The 13,283-nt window shown below is 45.2% G+C and overlaps 1 protein-coding gene across 1 annotated transcript in view; it reads right to left on the bottom strand.

Annotated features, from left to right (window-relative positions):
- Positions 1 to 8,092, bottom strand: part of HADH (hydroxyacyl-CoA dehydrogenase) — a 46,176-nt gene extending 38,084 nt beyond the window's left edge. The window contains exon 1 of the mRNA XM_008689407.2: positions 7,864 to 8,092. Within this exon, the coding sequence (XP_008687629.2) occupies positions 7,864 to 7,995 (132 nt within the window). The 5' untranslated portion in view covers positions 7,996 to 8,092. The remainder of the gene's footprint in view (positions 1 to 7,863) is intronic.
- Between the last annotated feature and the right edge of the window lie 5,191 nt (positions 8,093 to 13,283).

Below are 13,283 nucleotides of genomic sequence, written 5' to 3'. Positions count from 1 at the left end.
TTTAGCCATAAAGTCCTTCTTTATAGGCATGCATACAGAAGAGCAATATATAAAACAGAGGTCAGGGAAGAGAGGTTTGGAACCACCATGGAGATTCACAGAACCTCCGAGAACATCAGAGCTTTAGTGTAAAAATCTCTAATCTAGTCACATCCATTAGGATGACTATGATAAAAACAAACAAAACACAGAAAATAAGTACTGGCAAAGATATGGAGAAATCGGCACCTTTGCACACTGCTGATGAAAATGTAAAATGCTGCAGCTGCTATTGAATTCGTTATAGCAATTCCTCAAAAATGCAAAACTAATTACGTACCATCCAGCAACTCTACTTCTAGGTATATACCCAAAAGAACTGAAAGCAAGAACTCTCGATATTAGTCCTACGTATACCCACACTCACAGCAGCATTATTCACAGTAACCAAAAGTGCAAGCAACCCAAGTGTCCCAAGACGTGCAAATGGATAGACAAAATGTGGTATATACATTACTCCATTAAAAATATTCCAGTGAATATACTATCACACATACTAAGTAAGATCACTTCCAGACCTTACAGCCCAAGATCATCCTAGCTCTGGGCAGGTATCCGTCCTGCACTCCTGTAATAGCCCTGCACCCACCACACTGCTATGACCATCTGTTTCAGCCTTGTCTTCCCTACTTCCCTACTGCAGGCTCCCGACAAAACGTCATTCATCTCTGCCCACTGAGCATGGAGACCCGACCTGGCTGCGGGGCCCCCAGGCAATACTGACTGAACAGAAACAGCTGGTAGGAAAGCCAAGATGAGATCAGATCTCCTGAAGGTCCAGGGGTCTTTTCATCGGTGTAGCTGAGGGCCCCCTCACAATGTGAAAATAATTCTATTACTGAAGGCTCTTACTTAGAGAAGAATTTCATGTGTCCTGGGTACAAAAAAACCACACTCATTCTTCTTGAATTGTGCAACAATACCCCCCAAGTTATTCCCAACTTTCTGAGGAGACAGCAGTGGAGAAACGGAACACAAAAAGAAAGTTCTTTTGTTCCCCCTCCCACCTGTTGTTTTTACAATAAGGAGGGCTCTTCCTGGCACTTTAACTTGAGTGACCATAATTTAAATCAACCTATTAAGAACTCTTGTTTTATGTTACAGTACCTACCCACTGTAAGATCTTGAGGACAAGCAATCTGTAATGGAAAAAAAATTTATTTGAAGGCTATGTCCTCATTGCTCCATGACTTGCCTAGCCTTGGTGGAAGGCAGGCTTAGCCACAGAGAAATATTTTTAGACCAGGGTGCTTTCGGAGCTGTAAAAATAGGCCAGGTGAATAGCACACTTGTCAAAGCCGTGAGTACTTCAGCCACAGGGCCAAGTAAACATGCCCAGCAAAAGCATGGTGGCTTTATATATTTTTGCAAACCTATCACGAGGTTGGAAGCAGCTTCTCGGAAGCATGACCTGAATGGTAAATGCGTGAGAATTCCATCCCCCAGTACACCCCCCCCCGGTACAGCGAGCTGCCCTGTGGGACCCTGCACTAGGAGGACTGCGGGGCATCGGCATTACATTCCCTCAGAAAACTGTCCTGACTTCCTTCCAATTCCCAGAATAAGTGCCCTGAGTGCACGCTCATGGCGCTGACGTACCCCAGACGCTGCTGTTCTCTGCACCGAGGCCTGCCCTTGAGCGCATGACTGGATCCAGGGAGGAAGAAGTCATAAATCAGACACGTCTCTCAGAGCAGCCAATTCTGGGCTTATGATTATCTCCGATTGTGCAATTCCTTCAACTCTGCCATCAGCACGGCTTGTCTTCACAAACTTCGACAATCAAAAAACGGCATTCCGTTGAGGCTTGCAACCACTACCGCCAGCATAACCAGCTGGTCTGTTCTTAAAAGAGTTCAAGTCATGAGCTGGCTTTTTTTTTTTTAACTTATATTGTTATATCTCAAAAAGCATTTCTAAAAAGCCAAAGAAATGGGCCTCCATTTTCAGATGAGAAGTCTGTCAAGTACATATTTTTTTGAAAATTCAGTAAGCATCTGGATTTGGTAATGTAGAGAAAAATAACTCCTCTCCCAGGACTCTCCCCTCCCATCTCCCACCAATTTCGGGACATGTCACTAGCATCAACAAACTCTTGGTTGTATTTACCTATCTCTCCAAGATGTTGCCATGATGAATACTTTCTGGGTAGAAGAGATAGTTACCAATCCAAACTGCTCTCTAGGAAGATTAGTATGGCAATGTTTGCTAGAATGAGTGGGGTTTTGCTGAAAAGGACCAATTAAGAGGCTCCCACAACAATTCAAGTATCGACGTCTGGTCCAGGAATTACAGACTCCTCACAGAGAAAAGCCTCAGAGCCTTTTGCAGCGCAGAGGAGACTCTGACCATGACCCCAACTTCGGAGTGTCTGTGGCTGGAAGAACAACAGTGGTAATGACAGAGGGAAGAAAGTCACAGGGAAAGCTGGAGGGGACAAAGGAAGGGAACGTGATGAATAATTAAATCTTGGCAAGTGAGTTTGAGTCTATTCTCAGCAGAAAGATGGCATCAGAGCAGCCAAAGAGAGCTCACCAGAGTGATTCCAACTTTGAGCCTAGAGCTAAGGAGAGGTCAAGCTGTTATCTGTTGATTCCAGATACCCACCAAAGACCCCCTTGCCCATGGAGACCACACTTCTCTCCACAAGACAGCAGAGGCCAGAGGGGTGGGCAGAATTGTGCTTAATTCAGCTACGGGGATCAAACATCTTCAAAGACAGTGAAGAGAATTTAGAATTAAAGAAGTCATCACCGGATTGATCTCACAAATCTACATGAAAGCATCATCTACTCAACAGTTACCACTGAACACGCTAGCTGAGTCTCTTCAGCTCTTTGCGTGGTTAGCTCTCACAGCACCGTGAGCCAAGTACCCTTGTTTGCAGGTAAGGAAAGAGGCACAGAGGGGTTAAGTGAATCGCCCAAGGTTCCTACAGCCAGGACACGTAGGGCTGGGTGCCAGGGTCTGGGAGGCACCTCATGCTCTGCTCACTTTCAAGTGTTAGACCACCACTCACCAGGAACTACTGCATTGTTAGGGTACCCCAGGCAGACACAGGATAGAGAGCAGCAGGATAATCGCCCTGCAGGCCCGGGAGAGCTAGGCAGTGAGGGGTGTGCCTAAGGCAGACATGGGGAGAAGACAGAAGTGGGAGGAAAGGAAATTAGAAACTGAAGCAAGGGGCAGGTAAGAGTGAGGCTGGATCCAGGACATGGCGGAGAAAACCCAAAACCTGACTGAGATGCCATTTCTGCTCTACAGTGTCCAAATGTATTCTTTGGCATTCTTTTTTTTCTTGCCTGTTAGCCCCACCTCTTCTACAGTATCTCCAGCCCCACCCAAATCCAATGACTAATGCTGACAGGGGCTGCTTTTGCTGCCCCTAGTATATCATGAAGATCAAAGAAGAGCCCAGTAGAGAAGTGAGCAGTAACACAAGAAAGAAGGGAAGAGCTTCATAACAAATGCATCTCATACCCTCAAGGAGGAAGTTAACACCAGAATAAAAACATTCCCTCCATAAAGAACACTCAAAAGGAGAGCTTATATAGCCAGGTAACTGTGCCAGTCTCCTGTGATCCAGAAACTTTTCCCAGGCCACTGCACTGTTTTCAAGCACAGTTCAACCAAGACATATTCACTGGGGGGGGGGGGGGGAGTAAATAAATAAAGTTAAACAATCCAGAGCAATTGTGTTCTCTCTTCTATTCAGCATCAGAAAATTCAGAGTTTGGGGGCAGAGAGAAGAGACGGATGAAAAAATTCAGTGGCTGGCGAGTAAAAAAGCTCTTAGGTCCACTTGAGTCCTTACCAAGCACCACAAGGTAACAGATGTTGGGGAAACATTCATCTGTAGCTTAGAATGCTCTCCCCCCCAAACCCCAACTTTGTTTTAATAGTCTAAGGAGCCCTCCCCAGAAGAAATGTGTACCTTTTGCTTTTTAACAGGGAAGAAAAAAGCAAAAAACCAACTTTGGGTGAGAAGAATCAGGCCCCAAACCCCGTCCAAACTTTCTCTCTTCCTCAAAGAAGTACAGTGCACTAAAAGGAAGGTTGTACCAGGAGCCCTGAAGAATCCAGCTTCTGGGCCATTTCCAGGGAGCCCACTGTCTCCCCTGCCCCTGCCCAGCAACTTATCGAGAAAGCTATGAGCTCTCTGGGTTCCTCAGATGAAAGAAAGGCAACGAACAAAGTTCAGCAAGGACTCATTCAATAAACTGAAGAAATGCACAGCTAGTAGCTTTCTTCTTTCTGTCCCCGCCTTTACAGAACAAAAAACAACCCATCCCTCACTCAGGGGTCATTTAATTCTATAAGCTTCTTTGCTGGCCTAAGTATTCAGCTAAAGCTAAGCTGGTCATCAGAACCATGTCAGAAGTCTGTAATGGACAAACACACAAGTTAACCTTACTAAATATTAACCTGCAGCCTAAGGGATTTTTTTTCTAATTTAAAACAAACAAAAAAATGACAGGAAAGTAGATGCCCTAGGAGAATACACATGTACAAATGGCCGGGGCTCTGATCAAATGTAATGGAGCACAAACCGCACTTACTGAAACTGCTAAATTGCTTGAGAAACGTGTCAGGCTCCCACAAACCTATGAAAAAAAATTTTTTTTATCCTACTCAGTATGAAGTGGAACATATGGCAAAATGATACATTTTACAAAAAGTTAAAATTGTAAATGGAACTACACCCTGAATAAAATTCAAACTACTTCAGCAAGGGTTCGGGGAAGTGAAGATAAACACAGAGCTCAGATGCTAGTTTGTGCCTGTGTTTCTAAGGCGTCACTGAGGATCTACCATGGGAGGGGGGTGGGTAAAAAGCACCTTCCCTCTTTTCAGAGGTCTGTGAACAAACCAACCACAGTATCAACTGGATTTGTGTTCACGATTAAGCAAGTTGGAACAGGATCATGACCCATATTCTCCATCTAATAATACAGTCCTACCTCTGCAGCAACAGAGCTGGGAGTGGATATGAGGGGAGGGGTCATATGGAAAAGGATTACTGCAGTGAAGATAATAATTGTAAAGGCAGGTAACATTTTGTGAGCTCTTACTAGGTGCCAGATACTGTGCTAAGTGCTTGACATATGCTAATTCATTCAATTCTCTCCATAGTCCTACCAGGCTAGTATTGGTGTTAGTCCTACTTTAGAAATAAGTAAACTGAGGCCAGAGGCTAAGTAACTTTCCCATGTTAACACAGCCAGCACGTGAAGCAGAACCAGCATCAAAACTATCCAATTCCCCACAGTGAACTGGAGTCAATCTATATTCAAAACACATCAGCTAATTTGTCAGTGGCACTCCATCAGCAAAAGGGATTTACCCAATGCCAAAAACTGTAGGTCAAGGAGCATGAAGAATGAGGTCACACTGCCTGGAACTGTATGCCGCAGGGTAGACTGCAAACACAGATCAACTAAACCACCCAAACCATCAGCGAAACCAACCAGTGGCCAGAGATGTTCTGAAGGAGAGCATGGTTTCCCTCCACAGGATTAAAGTTGTCACCTGAAGTGGGTGAGGCTCTTTTAAACCTTGTTATGTAAGAATGGAACTATGTTCCTTATGAATGTCCACTACTTAGACTTCTGGTCTTTTTTTTTTTCTTCCCTGAGCCCCACACCCAATGTGGGGCTGGGACTCACGACCCCAAGATCAAGAGTCGGGCTCCACTGACTGAGCCAGTCAGGCACCCCTAACCCCTAGACTTCTGGTGTTTATCAACTTTCAAATGACAATTCCATTATGTTTCCAACTAGTGGGGTAAATAACATCCCCCCCTTAACTCTGAAAAGGCACTCCCTGCTCCAACTACTCAAGGAGTTGACCCACAAGTATGTGTTCCTACCAACGTCAGTCATTTCTCCCCACTCCTTTCTCAAGTGAATGCTCCATTACCATACGCATAATTTTAGGGGCTACCTCTGTGCCTCTTCATGCAACATAACACCCTTTTTCATGGTATCCAATAATGGATGCAGCATTCCAAGAACTGAGCAATCCCATTTTGTATAAAAGTTGAGGTGATGCTTTCTACATAGTTTCTAATCTCCCACTAATGTCTCCAAGGTGCTGTCCATTTCCTATACTGTTATTGGAGACTAAAGCCCTAATAACTTGTCACCAAGATGCTGTTTAAGTGTTTTTAAGCCAATACATTATTTTACACCTGCCCACAATAAATCTCACTCTCCTAGCCTTGGGAGACTCTAGTGAAGCAGGAAGATTATAAGTACACTCAAGCTAAGCTCTCTCTGAGTATCACGTAGTATAATGTAAGGAACTTTTAGATTAAAGGGACTTACTCCTCCTCACATATAAAAGATTACAGGAACACGATAACCTAGTAGCCACAGTATCCATACAACAAAAAGGGCAATGTATGTCCAAAAACATGATCTCAGAAAAAAAAAAAAAGACTGTAAGAAGTCAGATGGATAAAAACATTTTTAAAAATACTGATTTAAAGAGAAAATGCAATTAAATTAATATGCTGCAAAAATCTGCAGGGGGGAGAATTAAGATATATAGTAATAATAAAAGATTTTTTTAGAGAGAGAGAGAAAAGGAGAGAGGGAGGGGAAGGAGAGGAGGAGGGAGAGCGAGAAAGAGAATCCTAAGCCAGCTCCCTGCTCAGTGCCAGGTGGGGCTTGATCCCACAACCCTGAGAGATCATGACCCCAGCCAAAATCAAGAGTCAAAATCAAGAGTCTGACTTAACCGCCTGAACCACCCAGATGCCCCCAAAAGATTTTTTTAAAAAAGCAAGCATGGAAGTGTGGACTTGGTTGCAAACAGACACTGAAAAAATTAAATCTTCTTGACTGTAGCCACCGCAGTCCAGTACTCCCTTAAGAAAAACTTGGTAACTGCCTCCCCCCTCAACAGTGTAAGTTGCAAAGGGCTGGAACGCCAAGAATAAAGTCAGCTAAGAAAATCACAGTTCTTCAATGAGCTGCAATGTAACCGTTAAAATAAATTAAAATAAAATACAAGTATCACAGTATCCAGGTAATCAGTTGCACAACTGACCCCGTACCACAGCTCAGGTGGACAGGGCAGAGTTCTTAAAATGAACAATGAGATTAGAGACACTTCCTGGGCCCTCTGCCACTCTCCTCCCACTCTCCTCAGACCCTAAACCGCGCTCTTCTCTGCAAAAAGGGTAATGGGTCAAAGTTGCCTAACCAACGCTCTTGCAGTTGAAGGCGTCCCAGAGCCTCACAAGCTCCAATTAGGTAACTTTACAAAGTGCTACCAAAGGTTGACTATTATTATTCTTTGTAACCCACAAGCAAAGGAAACACATGGCGAGGGCGGGGAAGAGAGATCACTCAGAAGAGCAGAAAACGGCTCTGACAGAGAATGTAGAATTATAAAAAAATCGATTAAAGACAAAACTGCTCGCAGTCCAGGTCTCTGGAAGCAAACTCGGTCTAAGCCGAGCCGCGAGCGCGCATGCTATCCTTCAATACTGTGCACATACAACACTATCCTCTCTGCACGGCCCGATTCCAAAGTGCATCCAGAAACACCATCGGACCGTGGGGGCGGCTGGAATTTAGAGACGAGGACCTGAGGTTCAATCCAAGGACATTCGTTCTTCGGGGGAGTGGAGGAGACTCAGGCCCAGACTGGAGACTTTCCAAGTGCACGGCTGCGGGGCGGGGTGGCATTTCCCCCAGGTTCCCGCGGACGCTGGCCTCCCGGCGGGGCACCCACGCCGAGTCTCCGCCGGCCAGCGCCTGCATGGAAGCGTGCGCAGCAAATCGAGCGGGGAACGCTGCCCGCCCGGCGGCTCACCTGGGCTATGCCGGCACCCATCAGCCCGCCGCCGATAACCGTCACGTGCTTGACGATGATTTTCTTCGCTGACGCCGAGGCAGCGGACGAGGAGGACACAGAGCGCACGAACTGCCGGGTTACGAAAGCCATGCTGCAGACACAAAGGCGGCGACAGCGACACGACCCAGCAAAGTTCTCCGCGGCGCAGGCACCCGCAGCGAGCTGACCTCTGGGGGCGGAGGGCCTAGGCCGCCCCTCCGCCCCGCCCCACCCCACCCGCCCGCCCTCGCGTTCCGTGGCGTCAACGACGGCGGGGGTGGAGACTCGAGGTGCGCCCCGCCCATTGGCCCGGGCCGGAGAGGGACCGCGTTCGAACAGAGGAGCGCGGCTGCCGGGCCCACGTGGGGTGGCGCGGTTACCGCCTACTGGCCGGGAAAGGGGCGTGGTCACGGCGGCGTGGGGGCGGGGAGGGAGCGCGCGGGGGCGAGGGGAGGTGGGCTCACAGCGGTCGCGGGGTGGGGCCTGCGCTCCTCCGCCGTGCAGGCCTCTCCTCGGAAAGGCGCGAGCCACTTCTGAGATGAAGGACGTGCCTTGTGAAGTCCTCGCCCTTGATGCCTGTGCGTATTTCGGAGCTGAACACATGCATGCTCTTTGGCTGTGGTGATTATTGTAATGGAGTGGATATTGACTGTTTCTGCTAAAACGGAAGGAAACAGACTGCTCACACCCAAAACAAATGGCTAAGGACCCACGAGTTGCAATGCAGAGAACAGGCCCACCGGAGGGGAAGGGAGTTGACCTTTAGTTACTGGCTTCAACGTCAGACATCTATCAGTGCAGTGAAAGTGGACGGTTGAAGGTCAAAAAGCAACCATTGTGAAGTAACATACATAGAAAGCATGGGAAAAGAATGTCTTTCCAAATAATGGAAGATTTGGATACCAATAGGTCAATCTTCTCATTCATGTGAATAATGTCTGGTTACTGTACTTTAGTGATATAGAATCTTTATTATTTTTAAATACATAATAAGAACCCATAAACACACCATCCAAACAAAAGTCGGCCTCTCCTATCAGAAGTAACCCACATAGCGAATCTCGTGTTCACCTTTCCGTTGCTTTGATCTCATTTTTGTATCTAATTCTGTGAAAATATGGGAGAAGTGCTATTGCTCAGCGCTCTGTTAGGATTGGAACAATACTAGGATCGCTACTGGTTAAGGAGACAGTGTTACATCCAAGTAACTAAAGTCCATTGAGTGCTAGAATGTAGCAAATGCAAAAGCCAGTGGGACTAGAAATGGAAAAGAAAGATTACACAGAGAAACCTAGGGACTTGAACAATGAAGAAGAGAGAATTCGAGGCAGAGGAAGCAGCACATGCAAAAGCAGAAACAGAAGAAAATATTGCCAGGGGAGAACAGAGAGGAATTAGGAGTGGTTAGCAGTGAGGCTAGGATGGTCGCTGAGGATGCCTGGATGATTCTTGAGGTGGATTTTAACTTTGTTCTCATGTACAAGTTGTGTCTAATGCAAGGCCAGACATCCAAACATACTCTAGTTAGTGTCGTCACAGTAAACATTTTTTAATTAAAACGTGTGTGATGTAAAACAGTGCCTGAGGATGCTACACTTTCAGATCTGTGACCTGTTTTCCTCTGGAAAGAATACCCACTGCCGTGTTTTCAGTGGCTGTCAAATCTGAAGCTGTCTGTGTTATCTAAAGCTGTGGTGTAAGGAAAGAGCACAGCAGCGGGAGTTAGGAGTGCTGGCTCTGTCGCTTGTATGACCCTTGCTACACTTGTCTCCCTGGGCTCCTTATCTATCAAAGGAAGTGGCTGGATACCTTTCCAGCTGTTCCATACTAAGACTCTACCCCCAGTTTATAGTCTTCTTGATGTGGGAAACAAAGGGAGAAGAGAAATTATTGAATTCCCTTACTACCTACACCCCATGAACAAGTCCTTGAAACAGGCAGAGTGACCTTCCTCTAAGGGCTCAACTGCCTCGATGTTGATACTTTGCTAAGGGCAAAAGGCAACCTTAGCCCAGTTCCCAGGATCCTGTGAGTCTACTTTAACATACAAAAATTCCTTTAGAACTTTCCTTTATCTCTAAACCCCCCAAGGTGCATGTTGGCAATCATCCCCCAAGCCTACGGCCCACCATATGCATCTGAAGGGTCTCATGCCTCAGGTTTTATTAGACAGTAATAAATGACCATTTCCCAACAATAGCTAGCCCCCTCAAGGTTCTGGAAACCTTGCTTCCAAATTCCTTAGAGACTTACACTAACCCTAACCCCTCGCAACTTGAAAGTATATAATGGGCCAGTCCTCATGAACCCAGTGCAGCTCCTTCTGCCACGGGTCCTGTCCCTGTGCTTTAATAAAATCATCTTTTTGTATGAAAGACGTCTCAAGAATTCTTTCTTGGCCATCGGCTTTGAACCCTAACATCTTTCCTACATCACTCTGAGGCTGGAGGGCCACCCCACCTGCCCCTCCACTCTAGCCCAGTCCTGATCAAATGACAGTTACAATAGAATCATTCTTCTGCCACCAAGACTGCAAGTCTTCTCCCAAGTGTGCCCTTGGTCTTTCAGGCATCCGGTAATAGTTTCTGTGGTCCCTGACTGGCACCTTCACCCTGTTCTTGGGGTCCTGCTTCATTTCTCTCTACAGAAAGAGAGGGGTACTGGGAAGCATGACCCTGGTCACAAAACCAATTCAGAGACAGCAAAGGGAAGGACTGGCACAGAGAATGGAGTATGTCTGAGACTTGCTTCACAATAAATCAATGCAGAATGGGGATGATGGAAAGTGGGTTGGGTGTAGATGAAACAAGACCTGTGCTTAGGGGCGCCTGGGTGGCTCAGTCGTTGGGCATCTGCCTTTGGCCCAGGCGTGATCCCAGGGTCCTGGGATCGAGCACATCAGGCTCCCTGCTCCACTGGGAGCCTGCTTTTTCCTCTCCCACTCCTCCTGCTTGTGTTCCCTCTCTCGCTGTCTCTCTCTGTCAAATAAATAAATAAAATCTTAAAAAAAAAAAAAAGACATGTGCTTAACTTCTGTAGGTATTGTCCATAATAAATGTGCATAATAAAAAAATGAAAAGAGGAAAACTGCAGACGGTATTGAAATGTGTTCAATTTTGGTCACTACTTTTATTTGTTGCATTGTGAAATAGGGCTTTAAAATTTCATCTTGGTTCCTAGATAAAATAATTTCAATTATCCTTTATCTCAAACACAATGTTTGGCCTAAATGTTAAAAATATTTTAACATAGAGATTATTTATTATTTAAAAAAAACACAGTTTGCATCCTTGTTTATGGACTCCTCTTCAATGAAATACCATTGAGTCCATTTGTTACGTTCCTATTATATTTCAGGTTATCATGCTAGTTGTTGGGAAAGAGATTTATTTCACATATCACACAGTTCAAGTGTGCAATTCAGCAACTTTTATCAATGCTGCAACCATCACCATAAATTAGTTTTAAAACTTTTCCATCCTCCCAGTAAGATCCCTAATGCCCTTTTAAAGTTAACCCTCGGGGCGCCTGGGTGGCACAGCGGTTGAGCGTCTGCCTTCGGCTCAGGGCGTGATCCCGGCGTTCTGGGATCGAGCCCCACATCAGGCTCTTCCGCTACAAGCCTGCTTCTTCCTCTCCCACTCCCCCTGCTTGTGTTCCCTCTCTCACTGGCTGTCTCTCTCTCTCGAATAAATAAATAAAAAATAAAAATAAATTAAAAAAATAAAGTTAACCCTCATTCTTACTCCCAGCCCCAAGCAATCACTCATCTACTTTCTGTTTCTATATATTTACCTTTTACAAAACACTCATATAAATGGAATCATTTAATACATTGTCTCAGAAAAATGTTTTTTAACTGTGGTTTATCTGTGGTATACTGTGTGTCAGTGGTTTTTCATTATTGAATAGTATTTCATTGCACGGATCTACCATATTTTGTCTATTCAGTCACCAGTTGATAGACATTTAGCTTGCCTCCAGTTTGGGGCTATAATGAATCATGCTGATAGGAACATTCTCCCCTAATTGTTTGTTTTCATTTCTCTTTCAGAGATACCTGGGAATGGAATTGCTGAGAAGTAGGATAGCTTTATGTTTAACTTTTTGAAAAGTCACAAAACTGTTTCCAAAGTGATGGTACCATTTGCTATAACCACCATCGATATACAGTGATTTCCATTTCTCCACATCTTCACCAATATGTGTTATTTTCTGTTGATTCATTATGGTCATTTATTATAGTCTATATTTTCTGTCATATCTCACTCTAGTGTGAAACGGTATCTCCATGGTTTTATTTTGGATTTCCCTAATGATGAACATCTTTTCATGTGCTTATTAGCCATTTATGTATCTTCTTTTTTAAAGTATCTGTTCAGGGGCACCTGGGTGGCGCAGTCATTAAGCATCTGCCTTCGGCTCAGGGTATGATCCCGGCATTAAGGGATCGAGCCCCACATCAGGCTCCTCCGCTGGGAGCCTGCTTCTTCCTCTCCCACTCCCCCTGCTTGTGTTCCCTCTCTCACTGGCTGTCTCTCTCTCTGTCAAATAAATAAATAAAATCTTTTTAAAAAAATAATAAAGTATCTGTTCATATCTTTTATCTACTTTTTCATTGCTTTTATTATCAGTTTGGACTCACAAATTTCTTATCTTTCCAAAGGTGTATGATTCACTGCTGGATTTAATTATTTTGAGGTTCAAATTATTCCAGATTGGGCCAGTGGGAACCTTCCTTGTGACATTCCCCCTTCCTTTAGACATTCTTTTCTCAACACCTCCTAACTTTTTGGCATAACAAGGCTCATCTTGTACCTACTCTGCCCTAGTTCTAGAAACAGTCATTTTGTGATGAGCTCCAGTTCCTTTTAATGGGAATGATATTGGAGACCGAGGTCTGAGCGCAACTACACTTTAAAGAGATTAGTCTGGAGGCTGTCTGGAGGGGTATATTCGTTCTCTATTGCTATGTGACAAATTATCTTAAAACTTAGTGTCTAGGGGCACCTGGGTGACTCAGTCATTAGCGTCTGCCTTCGGCTCAGGGCATGATCCTGGAGTCCTGGGATCGAGCCCCACATCAGGCTCCTCCGCTGGGAGCCTGCTTCTTCCTCTCCCACTCCCCCTGCTTGTGTTCCCATTCTCGCTGGCTGTCTCTATCTCTGTCAAATAAATAAATAAAATCTTAAAAAAAAAAAAAAGTTACCCAGAGAAGGTAATTGCAGAATCGGGGCTCCAACCCAGGTGCTATCTTCCAGTTTGGTCCTCTTTCCACCACCTAGAGTTAGTCCTGGATATGCCCACTGTAGATGAATAGCAGACAAGCAGGGAGGAGAAAGATGTCCAGAAACTTTGCAATTCCCAACTTGGGGGTGGGGGGAATATTAGGTTAATAG

This window comes from Ursus maritimus, unplaced genomic scaffold (assembly GCF_017311325.1).
Source record: "Ursus maritimus isolate PB19 unplaced genomic scaffold, ASM1731132v1 scaffold_11, whole genome shotgun sequence".
Classification (NCBI taxonomy): Eukaryota; Metazoa; Chordata; class Mammalia; order Carnivora; family Ursidae; genus Ursus; species Ursus maritimus.
The sequence above is the reverse complement of the archived record's forward strand: the minus strand, read 5'-3'. Positions and strand labels throughout refer to the sequence as shown.